We start from the raw sequence: 16,611 nt of genomic DNA, 5'->3' as shown, positions 1-16,611 counted from the left end.
TGGCTAATCCAGTAAGACCTGAGCCAACTGAGTCAGAGTACCTGATCTGCAGCATGCTTGTTCAGGATCTATGGATAAAAGTATTAAAGACACAGGATCAGGATGATTGCCAGGCAACTAGTATTGTTTAAAAGGAAATAAATATGCACTTCATATCATTCTCACCTCGTGTTCCCTTTAAAGTTCAAAAGAATGTGTCAGACAAGACATAACACTTACATTGCATTTTTCTCCAGGCAGACTCCTTACTGTTTTATATACTGGCTTGAGTGGGAATTCAAACCCAGATCAAAGGCTCAAACCACTCATTCCAGCGCTGTTACCCCTGTTAGACATACTCTACCAACGTGTCAAAAATGCCTTTGGGGATCCTCGGAAACATTGACATCCCCAAGTGTTTCCAAAGACAGGCAGCTCTGTACTCATGTGCAAGCTGACGCATACCCAGTATGGAGCTGTGCATCTCCAGAAGCACTGGGGGATGCAAGTGCTTCCGAAGGCTCCCATAGGTGGCAGATTCAAATGGGGGACAGCGCTGGAACCAGAACATCATAGGAGGACCAGTAAGGCTCTATAAGAGACCCTTCCCTCTCCATAGGTGAGTATATGTGTATGTAGTTTTTTTTTTTTTTTTTCCGGTCATCACAGGTTTGCTTTAAGAAGCAGTGAGAAGCATTTAAAAAGCTTCAGAATTTAGCAGGACCACTTAAATGATACCAAGTTTGCAGAAGATTAAAAGCATAATTTTATTTGAGTTTTGTAAAAAGGTTCAAATTAGTACTGGTTCATTTTGAGTGGTATGTGGCCGAGGATCAGTACTTCTTTGGAAATGTGATAGACTAACATTAGTAACAGGGAACTTGCATTCTCTTGAGAGTGGTTGTCTTCATTGCGGTTTAGGTGATCCTCTATGTTTTGTGTAACTAAAACAACAATGAATATCACAGGAGTCCTGCAAGGCATACACTTTTATGTCTAATTATGTAACTTGTGATGTTTGTAAATTGACTTTAGGTTAGGTATTTACCTTGTCCTGAGAGCTGAGAACTTCTAGTATGCTGTTGAGCAGTTCAACACATGATTTCTTTTCTTTGAGTTGGGGTAGATCCTGCCTCCCTTGATCCAGCCATGTTTTCAATTCCTTGGTGATCATTGGCAGTAAAATATCACGACACTCTGGAGATGGATATTATTTGTAGTTAGAAAACAAATATTCTGTCTGAGTAAGAACCTTTACAAAGTGTTAATGCCTAGCTGTAGTTTGCTAGGCACTGCAGAAGTGGGGGGTGGGTCTGCTCCTCTCCCCATCCTGCACCTTCCGTGTCCTCACCCCACCTACCTCCCTACAATTCACATCATTCGAGGCCCACGCCATCCGCCTCTACCACCCCCTCCCTGCCATTGTTGCAGCCTTATACCGCACCTCCGGGCTCCACCCCACAATTTCTTGATGACCTTGCCTCCTGGCTCCCTCACATCCTCTCCTCTGACCTCCCAACCAGATCATCCCCTACTCCTCCAGTCCCTCCAGTCCATAGGCACTCACGATCTCGCCCTGACCTGGTGTTCATCCTACCTCTCCAACCGCTCCTTCACGACCGCCTTCAATGAGTCCTCGTCCACCCCCAACCACCTCTCGGTGGGAGTCCCCCAAGGCTCGGTCCTTGGCCCCCTACTGTTCACCGTATACACATCCTCCATTGGCAAGGTTATCTCCTCCATGGGTTTTAACTATCATCTGTATGCAGATGACACCCAGATCTACCTCCACACCCCTGACATATCCACCACTACCATGGACAAGGTCTCCTCCTGCCCATGGGCGTAGGGCCCGCGGTCGCAGGGGCCTGGACCCCCCAGGTGTTGAAATCCCCGCAGCGCACTGCGGGGACTGCCTCCCGGAGGCAGAGCAGGGCTACAGCAAGATGGCTGACGAAGCCCTGCACTAGAGACTATTTGTGTCTCCAGTACAGGGCTTCAGGCGCCATCTTCCCGTAGCCCTGCACTCTGCCTGTCACCGAGGGAGAAACTGGCTGCTCCGCTGCAGGATCGTCGCTGGAGGAGCTGCACGAGGGAGGCTGGTTGCACGTCGGGGAGCTCACGGCAGATGCTGGCCAGGTGAGTGAATTTTTTTTTATTTGTACAGGTTTATTTTCTGGTGGCTGCCCCCACAGAACGATTATTTTCTGGTGACTGCCCCCACATAACGATTATTTTCTGGTGACTGCCCCCACATAACGATTTTTTTCTGGTGACTGCCCCCACATAACGATTATTTTATGGTGACTGTCCCCACATAACGATTATTTTCTGGTGACTGTCCCCACATAACGATTATTTTCTGGTGACTGCCCCCACATAACGATTATTTTCTGGTGACTGCCCCCACATAAAGATTATTTTCTGGTGAATGCTCCCACATTGCGATTATTTTCTGGTGAATGCCCCCACATTGCGTTTATTTTCTGGTGAGTGCTCCCACATTGCGTTTATATTCTGGTGAATGCACTCACATTGCGTTTATTTTCTGGTGAATGCCCCCACATTGCGTTTATTTTCTGGTGAAAGCTCCCACATTGCGTTTATTTTCTGGTGAATGAGCCCACATTGCGTTTATTTTCTGGTGAATTCCCCCACATTGCGTTTATTTTCTGGTGAATGCCCTCACATTGCGTTTATTTTCTGGTGAATTCCCCCACATTGCGTTTATTTTCTGGTGAAAGCTCCCACATTGTGTTTATATTCTGGTGAAAGCTCCCACATTGCGTTTATTTTCTGGTGAATGCTGCGCACATAACAATTATTATCTGGTGAATGCTGCACACATAACGATTATTTTCTGGTGAATGCTGCGCACATAACGATTTTCTGATGAATGCTGTGCACATAATTATTATCGGGTGAATGCTGCGCACAAAACGATTATTTTCCTTCAGACTGGCATCTTGCTACTAATTGCCCTATTTCCTCTGGGTGCTACGTATGTTTGTAAATTGAACGTGGCAGCCATGCTGCTGGAAAGCGGAATTGATATAGCCATGCCATGCACAGCTATGAGGATTTGGATATGTGTGTGCTTCGGGTGTTGCGGGGCTGTTGTTGCCGGGAGGGGGCCCACATCCAGATTCCGCATCGGGGCCCAGAAGTTTCTAGCTACGCCACTGTGACTGCCCCCACATAACGATTATTTTCTGGTGACTGTCCCCACATAACGATTATTTTCTGGTGACTGTCCCCACATAACGAATATTTTCTGGTGACTGTCCCCACATAACAATTATTTTCTGGTCACTGCCCCCACATAACAATTATTTTCTGGTGACTGTCCCCACATAACGATTATTTTCTGGTGACTGCCCCCACATAACGATTATTTTCTGGTGACTGCCCCCACATAACGATTATTTTCTGGTGACTGCCCCCACATAACGATTATTTTCTGGTGACTGCCCCCACATAACGATTATTTTCTGGTGAATGCTCCCACATTGCGTTTATATTCTGGTGAATGCCCTCACATTGCGTTTATTTTCTGGTGAGTGCCCCCACATTGCGTTTATTTTCTGGTGAAAGTTCCCACATTGCGTTTATTTTCTGGTGAAAGCTCCCACATTGCGTTTATTTTCTGGTGAATGCGCCCACATTGCGTTTATTTTCTGGTGAATTTCCCCACATTGCGTTTATTTTCTGGTGAATTTCCCCACATTGCATTTATTTTCTGGTGAATGCCCCCACATTGCGCTTATTTTCTGGTGAATTCCCCCACATTGCATTTATTTTCTGGTGAAAGCTCCCACATTGTGTTTATTTTCTGGTGAAAGCTCCCACATTGCGTTTATTTTCTGGTGAATGCTGCGCACATCACAATTATTATCTGGTGAATGCTGCGCACATAATGATTATTTTCTGGTGAATGCTGCGCACATAACGATTTTCTGATGAATGCTGCGCACATAATTATTATCGGGAGAATGCTGCGCACATAACGATTATTTTCCTTCAGACTGGCATCTTGCTACTAATTGCCCTATTTCCTCTGGGTGCTACGTATGTTTGTAAATTGAACGTGGCAGCCATGCTGCTGGAAAGCGGAATTGATATAGCCATGCCATGCACAGCTATGAGGATTTGGATATGTGTGTGCTTCGGGTGTTGCGGGGCTGTTGTTGCCGGGAGGGGGCCCACATCCAGATTCCGCATCGGGGCCCAGAAGTTTCTAGCTACGCCACTGTGACTGCCCCCACATAACGATTATTTTCTGGTGACTGTCCCCACATAACGATTATTTTCTGGTGACTGTCCCCACATAACGAATATTTTCTGGTGACTGTCCCCACATAACAATTATTTTCTGGTCACTGCCCCCACATAACAATTATTTTCTGGTGACTGTCCCCACATAACGATTATTTTCTGGTGACTGCCCCCACATAACGATTATTTTCTGGTGACTGCCCCCACATAACGATTATTTTCTGGTGACTGCCCCCACATAACGATTATTTTCTGGTGACTGCCCCCACATAACGATTATTTTCTGGTGAATGCTCCCACATTGCGTTTATATTCTGGTGAATGCCCTCACATTGCGTTTATTTTCTGGTGAGTGCCCCCACATTGCGTTTATTTTCTGGTGAAAGTTCCCACATTGCGTTTATTTTCTGGTGAAAGCTCCCACATTGCGTTTATTTTCTGGTGAATGCGCCCACATTGCGTTTATTTTCTGGTGAATTTCCCCACATTGCGTTTATTTTCTGGTGAATTTCCCCACATTGCATTTATTTTCTGGTGAATGCCCCCACATTGCGCTTATTTTCTGGTGAATTCCCCCACATTGCATTTATTTTCTGGTGAAAGCTCCCACATTGTGTTTATTTTCTGGTGAAAGCTCCCACATTGCGTTTATTTTCTGGTGAATGCTGCGCACATCACAATTATTATCTGGTGAATGCTGCGCACATAATGATTATTTTCTGGTGAATGCTGCGCACATAACGATTTTCTGATGAATGCTGCGCACATAATTATTATCGGGAGAATGCTGCGCACATAACGATTATTTTCCTTCAGACTGGAATCTTGCTACTAATTGCCCTCTTTCCTCTGGGTGCTGCATATGTTTGTAAATTGAATGTGGCAGCCATGCTGCTGGAAAGCGGAATTGATATAGCCATGCCATGCACAGCTATGGGTATTTGGATATGTGTGTGCTTCGGGTGTTGCGGGGGGGGGGGGGGGCTGTTGTTGCCGGGAGGGGGGGGGGGGGCCCACATCCAGATTCCACATCGGGGCCCAGAGGTTTCTAGCTACGCCTCTGCTCCTGCCTATCAGCCATCTCCTCCTGGGTGTCCACTAGGTTCCTGAAACTAAATCTAGACAAAACAGAATTTATGATCTTCCCACCCCGGCCATCCATGAACCTCCCAGATTTGCATGTCACTGTTAACCACACTACCATTCACCCTACCTCTCAAGCCCGCTGTCTGGGTGTCACCCTGGACTCCGCACTCTCCTTCACTCCCCACATCCAAAACCTCATAAAGTCCTGCAACTTCCACCTTTGTAACATCTGTAAGATTTGCCCTTTCCTGATCTCTGCCACCACCAAACTCCTCATCCATGCCCTCATAATTTCCCGCCTTGACTACTGCAATGCCCTTCTGTCTGGTCTCCCTATGACCCGAATAGCCCCACTGCAGTCCTTCATGTATGCGGCAGCCAGAATTATCCACTGCAGTCCACTACAGTCCATCATGAATGTGGCAGCCAGAATTATCCACTGCTCCCATTGCTTCACCACGGCGGATCCCCTCCTTGAATCCCTCCAATGGCTTCCTATCGAGTCTAGAATCAGATTCAAGATACTGTGTCTGACCTACAAATCTGTCCACAAAACCTGTCCAACTTACATTTCCGATCTTACTCAGTGGTACACACCTAGCCGCTCACTCCGCTCTTCCAATGAACTTTGTCTGACCACCCCCCGCATCACCCAGTCCCATGCACGCCTCCAGGACTTCTCAAGAGCTGCTCCAACACTATGGAACTCCCTACCTCCACCCATTAGGGCAGCCCCTTCCTTCAACATCTTCAAGAAGGCCCTCAAAACTCACCTTTTCACTCTGGCCTACTACACCTCACAAGTGCTCTAAACCCACAGCTGAATTCTGGTCCCCTAACTTTCGGGTCCTTACCTCTCCCTCTAGATTGTAAGCCTTTGGGCAGTGTCCTCCTCCTTTTGTGTCCTACCTGATCACTGATCATGCACCTCTATTACTGTGAACCCATGCTATGCATCTGAGTGAACCTAACTTGCCTAATCTCCATGCTCCCATTCAGTGACTGACTAAGCATTACCTTGTACTCATGATCTGGTCTTTCTTGTATTCCTGTATTGTTATTTTGCTGTATGTCGCCCCTAAATATTGTCTGTAACCTAAACTAATGTCCAGCGCTGCGTAATATGTTGGTGCTTTATAAATACAATAAATAAATAAATAATAAATAAATAAGTGTCAGTTTCAAGGTTAGATTGCTGTAAAAGTAGTTACAAAAGAGACTAAGGAGAAGAATATGAGGTGTGCAGCAGCAAGCAGGAAGGGAATGACAATTGTTTTGCCATTTACTGCCCTTGTTACATAATGTGCTAAAACAAAATATTGTTAGTTTCTCCCCCCCCCCCCCCCCCCTATTGCTGCCCTACAAGAAACATGCTTTTTGTATTCCATGTGTTGTATGTAAACTTAATTAGGGTAATTTCAAAAAGGGCTGATATATCGAGTAAAGGTGCGTAAACACCTGTGATTGACGTCACCCATCAGGAATCGGTGTCAACTGTGTAGCTGATAATGCACACTGTAGCTATGCGGGGGGAAGAGGGACAACGGAGCCGCACTCGTGTGACATCACGTGGCGGGCAGGGGAGAGGTGTCATCAAACTAGTTGGCCGCTGATCGGGTGATCCCCCAGGCAGATCGCTTGGGGGTTGCCGTACACACGCTTGATTGCCTCAGCTGACATTAGTCAAGCGTATGTATGAGCCTTAACTGTTCAGCAGTATGTATTTTAGTTGTTCATTAAGTAGACAAACAGATGTTTGAATATCTCCAAAGGGCTACTCTTTATTTGAAATAGGTATTGACAGGCAAAAACAAATTGCCATCGGATTGTTGGTGCTAAAGCTGGGATGCAGCATATGCAGGTGTGAGTAATACATCCTCCAAGGAGCTGTTTCCACTCAACTAAACTGCTCATTGTGAATGAATAAACAGCTCATCCTAATTTTTAGGTCAAACAAATTATCTTGCCTGTTGCCATTATTCAATTAATAGGCCTAAGGCCCATTTAAAAATGGGCGCTAGGCTGTGGCCGGACCCCCCGCCCCCGCACTGGTCTCTCTCTCTTTTAGCTTTGCGCGCCGCCCCTTGCATGCACACCCCCGCGCTCACAGGCCCGCCCCCCCCCCCCCTTTGCAATCACTCTGGAATCGCCGCCAAACCGCTGCATGTAACATGTTTGCGGTTAACGCTAACCGCAAACGTGGCAGTGAGAACACTGCCATAGTGTTACATGTGCTAGTGTTTTTTTTTTTTTTAAATCGCGCAATTCCCGCTCAAGTAAGAACAAGCCCTTAAGCACTCAATCTACAGCTATTCTACTACAGGAAAAATAAAAACTGTTGAGCTTTAAACTTAGTTTAAAAGGTTCTAAATGTAAGTAACACTGCTTCCAGTGTACAGATGAAAGATTTTACCAGTGTTAGATGTTAATGGAATTTTTATAATGTCCTTTTAGACAAAGGCCTGAACTACTTACAGAATACATGTGGATGTAAGATACTTAGCACTGGTAGAGAAAAAAACACAGCGACACCGGGAGCCCAATCTGGTGCAGTATCGTCTGGTTGTGTTTGGATAAGTACCGTCTCCACTAGGCCTTTCCGGTGTAGGAGATGAGAGGTAGGTCGCTACTCCAAAAATGTTTTGTATCTCGAAATAAAATTGTGTGATACTAACCCTGCTAGTGTAGGGTAGTAGATGTAGAATAGTGCAAAATTGTACATATGCAAATTGTACATGTGCAAAATTGTACATATATATATATATATATATATATATATATATATATATATATATATATATATATATATATATAATGACTCCCAAGGAGTATCTCTGTTAAAAAGAATTTTATAAATTTAATTTCATAAGCACTGTGACAACTACTGTCTCGGCTGCTGCCACTTCCTTTAGGTCAAGGAAGTGCCTGAGAGATGCCAGTGGCAGCAGTGCGCTGGAGCCGGCAGCTCCCTGGCTGGAGAGAACAGAACGTCTGTCTATACAGCAAAGGGGAATGGAGGGAGCTGCAACCTTTTCAACACTTTCTCCATTTGGTCTCTGCTGCCATCCGTACCGCCGGATGCCAGTGCTGTCAGCGTCTCACACAGGCAGTAGCCCAGAAGCAATCAGCTCCAACCAGATGCCGTCACTAGCCAATCAGCTGCCAGTGGGCTGTGACAACGCATTTCTCAGCTGCTGCCGCCGCTTCTTCAGGTCAAGTTAGTGTCTGAGAGTTTCCAGTGGCAGCAGTGCGCTGGAGCCTGCAGCTCCCCGCCTGGAGAGAACAGATCGCCTGTATATACAGCAAAGGGGAACAGAGGGAGCTGCAACCTGCTCAAGACCCGTAGCACCGAATGCCAGCACTGTCAGTGGCTCACACAGGCAGTAGCCCCGAGGCAATCAGCTCCAACCAGAGGCTGTCACAAGCCAATCAGCTGCTAGAACGTGACAAAACAATAAAGGAAGTGTATTGGAAAATCAAGCACACAACATGTTTCAGCCAAATGCCCTTCCTCAGGTGTCTGTGTAAATTAAACATTTTGCCAGCTGTGATTTAGGGAATATCACCTTTGCCCTTCATTACTGGGTTTATACCACTGGGTTAGGTGGTGCCCTATGGGTTTGTTTGTTTGTTTTGTTTTTTTAACTGACAAAAAAACCCTAAACTGTAGGATGGAGATGGAGCGGACGGTTCGCCGGCGAACGGTTCCTGGCGAACTTCCAGGGTTCGCAATCGCAGAGAACCGCTAACTTTACCGGAAGTTCGATTCGCCCCCATAGTGCATCATGAGGGTCAACTTTGACCCTCTACATCACAGTCAGCAGGCACATTGTAGCCAATCAGGCTACACTCCCTTCTGGAGCCACTCCCCCCTTATAAAAGGCAGGCAGCATCAGCCATTTTACTCACTTGTGTGCTTGCAGTAATTAGAGAAGGGAAAGCTGCTGCAGACTCTCATAGGGAAAGATTAGTTAGGCTCTTGTAGGCTTGTTAGCTTGCCCCTTGCTGATTCTTATTGCTAAAAAAGCACCCCTCAACAGCTCTTTTGAGAGGTAATCTTGTTTTTATGATCTATTTTTTTTTTGTGTGTGTCTCCCACTGACACTTGTGTTACATAGACAGCCTTGGTAATTCCTACTGTGTGTGCCACTGCCAGGCCCCGCACATTCAGTGACTACTACCTGTATGTGTGACAGGTGCACATTGTAATACCCATCACTGCATATACCTACCTACCTGTTGTTCACAGTGCACCCACCTACCTACATGAGCTGTGCGCACGCAGTGTCACTGTGCCTGTCCAGTACCTGTCTGTGTGTGACAGGTGCACATTGTATTACCCACTGCTTATACCTACCTATTGTTCACTGTGCACACACCCACCTACATGAGCGCACGCAGTGTCACTGTGCCTGTCCGGTATCTGTCTGTGTGTGACAGGTTTACATTGTAATATCCACTGCATATACCTACCTGTTGCTCACTGTGCACCCATCTACGTGAGCGCACGCAGTGTCACTGTGCCTGTCCGGCACCTGTCTGTGTGTGACAGGTGCACATTGTAATACCCATTGCATTTACCTACCTGCTGTTGTTCACTTCAGTTCACCCACCTACCTACAGGAGCGCACGCAGCGTCACTGTGCCTGTCCGGTACCTGACCGTGTGTGACTGACAGGTGCACATTCTAATACCCATCACTGCATATACCTACCTGTTGTTCACAGTGCACCCACCTACCTATGTGAGTGCACGCAGTGTGATATACCACTCCGTGCATACCTGTTAACTGCACCTGTATGACTGCACATTGTATTAGTCAAGTCAGTGCATACCTTTCACTTCATCCCCCCGATATGGACAAAACGGACAAAACAGGTAGAGGCAGAGGTAGAGGCAGACCCAGAGGAAGGCCACCAGGCAGGTCTGTGTGAGGTCGTGTTGATGTGACTTTGTGTGGCCCTGGCCCAAAGTACAGTGCTTAGAAGAAGGCACGTCCAATCAACTCCCAAGATTGTCAGGACGTGGTTGACTATTTAACACAGAACACCTCATCTTCTGCAGCCACCAGCGCTACTACAAGCACCGCATCCACTGCATTTGACACTTTGCAGGAGTTAATTGGTGAGGACTTAACTGATTCACAGCCATTATTGTTAAAACCAGATGAAGGCGCTAAGCAAGTTACACCACCTCATATGTCTGAGTTAGGCGGCAACACTATGGATGTAGCGTGTGAGGAGGAGGATGATGAAGTACCTGCTGTTGGTGCAGTTTTGGAAGTGTCTGAGGCAAGTGAAGCTAGGCAGGATGATTATGATGATGACGATGATACGGATACCACGTGGGATCCTAAGAGACCAGATGACCAAGGGGACAGTCCAGAGAGGGAGCCAAAGAGGAGTAAGAGGAGAGGAGTTGTTGAAAGAAGCAGGGGGAGCTCGTTATCAGAAACAGCTGGTGGCAGTGTCCGGTGCCAGCCAACATGCCCTTTAACGTCAGCTGCTGATGCCACCATAGTGCCATCACCCCAGGGAGACTCAGCGGTTTGGAAATGTTTTAGTGTGTCGTCCGTAGATCAGAGCAATGCCATCTGTTCTCTCTGCCTCCAAAAATTGAGCCATGGAAAGGCCAAAACCCATGTAGGGACAACTGCCTTACGAAGGCACCTGCAGAAAAGGCACAAACTGTAATGGGAAGAGCACCTGAGCAAAAGCAGCACAAAAGACAAGCCACCCTCCTTCTCCTCTTCCTCCTTCAGGTGCAGCATCTTCAGCCGCTTTCTCCCATGCACCTTCACAGCCACCCTCCTCCACTTCCGCCTCTGCCCTTGAGTGGTTCCTGCTCCTCTGCCCACAGCAGCCAGGTGTCCATGAAGGAAATCTTTGAGCGGAAGAAGCCATCAGTCACCCCCTTGCCTGGGGTCTGACAGCTGGCTTGGCGGAACTGTTAGCTCGCCAGCTGTTACCATACCAGCTGGTGGACTCTGAGGCCTTCCGTAAATTTGTGGCCTTTGGGACACCGCAGTGGAAGATACCAGGACGCAATTATTTCTCCTAAAAGGCGTTACCCAAACTGTACCGTGAAGTTGACAGGCAAGTGGTGTCATCTCTGGCACACAGCGTTGGGTCAAGGGTCCACCTGACCACGGATGCCTGGTCTGCCAAGCACGGTTAGGGCAGGTACATTACTTACACCGCCGATTGGGTCAACCTGGTGACCGCTGACAAGCAGGGAGTACGTGGCTGTGCAGCTGACCAATTTGTGACACCTCCACGACTTGCAGGCAGGCCTCATGCCACCTCCTCTGCTTCTCCTCCTACTCCTCCTGCTACATCCTCTCCTTTATTGTCCTCCTCCTCTTCCTTGGCTGAATGGCAGTTCAACTCTACTGGTGCTGCGATCTCCTCTCCAGCTATACATCCCCATCTCCCCAGGGTCTATGCTGCATGCCACGTACGACTGTGTCACGCCATCTTATACATGTCTTGCCTCAAAGCGGAGAGTCACACTGGAGCAGCTCTTCTGGCTGCTCTTAACAAACAGGTGGATCAGTGGCTGACCCCGCACCAGCTGGAGATCGGCAACATGGTGTATAACAACGGCAGCAATATCCTTTCCGCTTTGAATTTGGGAAAGCTGACACATGTACTCTGCATGGCACATGTGCTGAATCTAGTCATTCAAAGATTTGTGTCAAAGTACCCAGGCTTAGAGGACGTCCTGAAGCAGGCCAGGAAGTTGTGTGGGCATTTCAGGTGGTCTTACACGGGCATGGCACGCTTTGCGGACATTCAGCGGAGAAACAACTTGCCGGTAAGACGTTTGATATGTGATAGCCCGACTCGCTGGAATTCGACCCTGGTCATTTTCTCTCGCCTGCTAGAACAGGAGAAAGCCGTCACCCAGTACCTGTACAATTACAGTAAAAGGACACAATCTGGTGAGATGGGGATGTTCTGGCCCAACAACTGGACACTGATGCAAAATGCATGCAGGCTCATGCAGCTGTTTGAGGAGGTGACCAACCTGGTGAGTTGAAGTGAAGGCACCATCAGCGACTTGATCCCATACGCTTACTTCCTGGAGCGTGCCATGCGTAAAGTGGTGGATCAAGCTGTGGAGGAGCGTGAACAGGAAAAGTTACGGGAAGAGCAGTTGTGGGAGCAATTTTCATCAGAATCAGATGTTTCCTCAACACCTGCGGCAGCACAGAGGGGGGAGGAGGAGGAAGAGTCATGTAGGGAAGAGGAGTCAGACTCGGATGATGAGGAAGATGTTTCTTTGGAAGAGGAGGAGGCGGCAGCAGAAGAACAACCGCAGCAGGCATCGCAGGGGGCTTGTGCTGCTCGACGTTCCCGTGGTATTGTTCGTGGCTGGGGAGAGGTGGAGGACTTACCTGACATCACTGCGGAATAGCAAGAGGAGATGGATAGTACGTCTGGATCCAACTTTGTGCAGATGGTGTCTTTCATGCTGTCCAGCCTGTTGAGGGACCCACGTATAAAAAACTCAAGGGTAATGAGCTGTACTGGGCGGCCACTCTACTAGACCCTCGGTATAGGCACAAAGTGGCGGACATGTTACCAACTCACCTCAAGGCAGAAAGGATGCTGCACATGCAGAACAAGCTGGCAACTATGCTTTACAATGCGTTTAAGGGTGATGTCACAGCACAATGCAATAAAGGTACCACTGTCGGTGATCCTCCTCCCATGTCCACGCAGGCAAGGACAGGATGCTCCAGCGATCTCATGGTGATGTCGGACATGCGGACATTCTTTAGTCCAACGCCTCGCCTTAGCGCTTCCGGATCCATCCTCCACCAACACCTGGACCGGCAGGTAGCCGACTACCTGGCCTTAAGTGTGGATGTAGACACTGTGAGCAGCGATTAACCCTTGGACTACTGGGTGCGCAGGCTTGACCTGTGGCCAGAGCTGTCCCAATTTGCCATCCAACTTCTGTCTTGCCCTGCCTCAAGCATCCTGTCAGAAAGGACCTTCAGCGCAGCTGGAGTCATTGTCACTGAGAAGAGAAGCCGGCGCCTAAGTCACAAAAGTGTTCAGTACCTCACCTTTATCAAAATGAATGAGGCATAGATCTCGATCTCGGAGGGCTACTGCCCAGCCGAAGACTAAGTCAGTCCCCACACACAGCACCGCCACCACCACCAACAGGGTCCAGGACTCCAGGCGGATTCCTGAATATTTAAGGCTGCTGCTAGCAACGGCCGCTATAATAATTTTTCTGGTGCGTCTATGCCTGCCTAATTTTTTGGGCTGCACTGCAGCTGCAACAACAAAACAAAAGGCATGTACATGTGCCAATTCCCCTTCATGATCATTACCTTGCCGCGGTGAAGGGGCTTGCGTATCACAATGAAGCAATGACCGCCGGCTATGTAAGTGTCTTGGGGGGTGGCACACCAAAGATAATCAGGTTGTTGCTTCATTGTGGACAGACCAAATTGGATCAGCTGGACAGTCACTGTTCTGTCATTCAGCTACTTCAGCCCGACTATATGGGTTGGAAAGCCGCCATCACCTGCACTCTCGTCATGGTGAGCACCAGTCCAGCATGTCCATCACTACACAAACAGCTGTTGCAGTCACTGCATCTTTGACTGCATATTGTATTATACCTGGCAATCAGTGCATACCTTAAACTTGAATGGATGGCAGACTTGCAATCTCTGGCACACAGCGCTGGGTCAAGGGTCCATCTGACCACAGATGCCTGGTCTGCAAAGCACGGTCAGGGCAGGTACATTACTTACAGCAAATGGGTCCTTACTTGGATGTGCGGTGGTGGTAGCCACTTCTCAGGCTCCCACTCCGGAATGGAATTGAACCCTGATTCCCCGGCCATTACCCATGGTCACTCACAATGGCAGACTTGCCCTTCATAACAGATTCTCGTTGCAGGTACTGAACAGCAAGCAGAACAAGTATTTAAAAAAATAGATGTAGGCTTTAACAATGGTAGAGAAAGAACCATCAAAAGTTGATCAAGCAGTCAGACATTACCTGATATCACTGAGAAAGAGCAATCTCGCCATGGTGCGCACCAGTCCAGCACGGCCGTTACAACACAAACAGCTGTTTGCAGTGCGTTACACGGTGTTTAAGGGTGGCTGCGTGCCACCCTTTGGTGTGTCAGTGTAAAGCAGTACTCTAATTACACTCCCTGAGTCATGTATACACACGCAAGATGTTTTAAAGCACTTTAGGCCTGCAATTTAGCATTCAATATGATTTCAGCCCTTAAAACGCTGATTTGCGTCAAATGCAGATTTTTCCCCGGGACTTTTGGCGTCTATCCCACTCTGCCATGCTCCCCTCCAGGTGTTAGACTCCTTGAAACATCTTTTCCATCACTTTTGTGGCCAGCATAAGTGTTTCTAGTTTTCAAAGTTCGCCTCCCCATTGCAGCTTATTGCGGTTCGTGAAAGTTCACGCGAATCAAACGTTTGGCGAAGGTTCGCAAACCTGGTTCGCGAACCAAAAATCGGAGGTTCGGGCTATCTCTACTGTAGGATCTTTTTAAGAACAGAGAGAAAACCTGCAGGTGAAATATTTGGAAACTCCCTAGCCAGTCATGTGCTTGAAGTGAACCAGAGACAAAGCACCCTCATGTATTTTACCATATATAGCAGTGGGAACATTAGAAAAAACACCTACCCTGCTCTTTGTTTCATCCTTCACAGCTCAGCTTGCCTGTTATCAGCCCTGCTAGAATCCCAGACTGAGCATTCAGTCTGGCTTTGCTCAGGAATCATTATAGCTGAGTCTGTTTTTTCTGATGTCTTTTCAAGCCCAAGCCTGCCCCCTTCTGGCTCTGCTATAGTGACTCAGCTACAGTATAATCATTCCTGAGAAAATCCAGACTGAATGCTCAGTTGGGGATTTTATAAGGGCTAATAACAAGCGAGCTGAGCAATGAAGAATTAAACAGGGTAGGTGTTTTCTCTAATGCTCCCACTGATATAGATGGTAACATACATGAGGGTGCTTCGTCTCTGGTTCACTTTAATAATGAATGTCAAGAAGTTCTGTGCATACGTGAATCTGGTATCACATTATCACAAAATCATGCCAGGTACCTAGGACCCAGGAGAGGTAAATTATTTTTAGTTTAAAATACACTAGGATTACTATGATTTGTATTTAGTGCAGCTTGATTAAAATAAATTATATAATGTATATATGTTCCAATAGGCAAACTTTATTTTGTGTAAAATAGTACCTTTGAAGTAAATTTAGTATAAGTTTGTAACAGTTAACAGTGGGTGCAGCATACAAGAGGAAAAAAGGGTTTTCAGACAGGTAATGCCTAGGAGTGGACATTATGCCTACTTAAAGTGGTAGCCACAATCCAACTCTATCCCCAAATGCAAAGCAGCAGAGCAAAGAAGCTATCTTCCTGGTCTAGTGCCAGGTCCATTCTTATGTTCACTCCTATCTGCAGCCAATTGCTGACACACAGCCCTGCACAGCTGTGTTCCTTCATGTGATGTGACATGCAGGAACCACTGGGAGTAATCTAGGGTTGTGTGTTGGCAAAAGACTGCAGTCAGCAGTAAAGAGGAGACTGGACCTGGTGCTGAAAAAGGGAAATAGCCTCTCTTCTTTGTTGATCTTTATTTGGGGAGTTAGGAGCTCAGCACTTGCTTTTTGGTGAGGTGAAGGTGGCCCCATCAAACATTTGCTGGGAGACCCCAAACAGCAGTTTTGTGAACAATCATTATCTATTTTCTAATTTAGATTTCGTGTTTTACCTTACCTTCTCTCTTGAACAGATTACTGCGAACTATTTCATTCATAGACTGTACTTTCTGTTGTTGTAACTTCACTGGGGGGATACAAGTGTAAAACTCGTACAGTAGTTGACTGTAATAACAATTTAAAAAACACATGAGAATGCAGAATGGAGGAGTAAGTTAAATACATAAGTTCATATGTGCTTTTGTATCCAATAGGAATGTAAAAATTAAATGAAAGTCCTTAGTTGAAAGTAGAACTACTGGAATCAAAAGAGTAGGAAAATATTTAAATGTATTTATTATTTTCATAACAATATTCAATGTAATGCTAATTATTCCCAGTTGCTGCAGGATTATGCACATTTTGGGCTTGATTCACAAAGCGGTGATAACTCAGTTATCACGCCTAAAAGACTTTAGGCGTGATAACCTTTGCACCACTGAGTTATCACCGATTTTTGCTCTAACTCGCGCGAAGTTTCCGCGCGTACGCGTGCAAAGTCCCA

At 47.0% G+C, this 16,611-nt stretch overlaps 1 protein-coding gene and 1 long non-coding RNA gene across 6 annotated transcripts in view; one reads left to right on the top strand and one right to left on the bottom strand.

Annotated features, from left to right (window-relative positions):
* The window catches only part of DOCK2 (dedicator of cytokinesis 2), a 566,587-nt gene that overhangs the window by 295,576 nt on the left and 254,400 nt on the right, over positions 1–16,611 (bottom strand). For all 5 annotated transcript variants that reach the window (XM_068277405.1, XM_068277401.1, XM_068277402.1 and 2 more), the window contains 2 exons: positions 16,126–16,232; positions 1,028–1,176 (listed from right to left, as the gene is read on the bottom strand). In XM_068277405.1, coding sequence (XP_068133506.1) covers positions 1,028–1,176; positions 16,126–16,232 — 256 coding nt within the window. The remainder of the gene's footprint in view (positions 1–1,027; positions 1,177–16,125; positions 16,233–16,611) is intronic.
* Positions 1–16,611, top strand: part of LOC137564071 (uncharacterized) — a 147,761-nt gene that overhangs the window by 24,900 nt on the left and 106,250 nt on the right. The window contains exon 2 of the long non-coding RNA XR_011030506.1: positions 7,795–7,958. This is a non-coding gene — a long non-coding RNA (uncharacterized lncRNA). The remainder of the gene's footprint in view (positions 1–7,794; positions 7,959–16,611) is intronic.

The sequence above is a fragment of the Hyperolius riggenbachi genome, chromosome 3 (assembly GCF_040937935.1).
Source record: "Hyperolius riggenbachi isolate aHypRig1 chromosome 3, aHypRig1.pri, whole genome shotgun sequence".
Classification (NCBI taxonomy): domain Eukaryota; kingdom Metazoa; phylum Chordata; class Amphibia; order Anura; family Hyperoliidae; genus Hyperolius; species Hyperolius riggenbachi.
The sequence above is the reverse complement of the archived record's forward strand: the minus strand, read 5'-3'. Positions and strand labels throughout refer to the sequence as shown.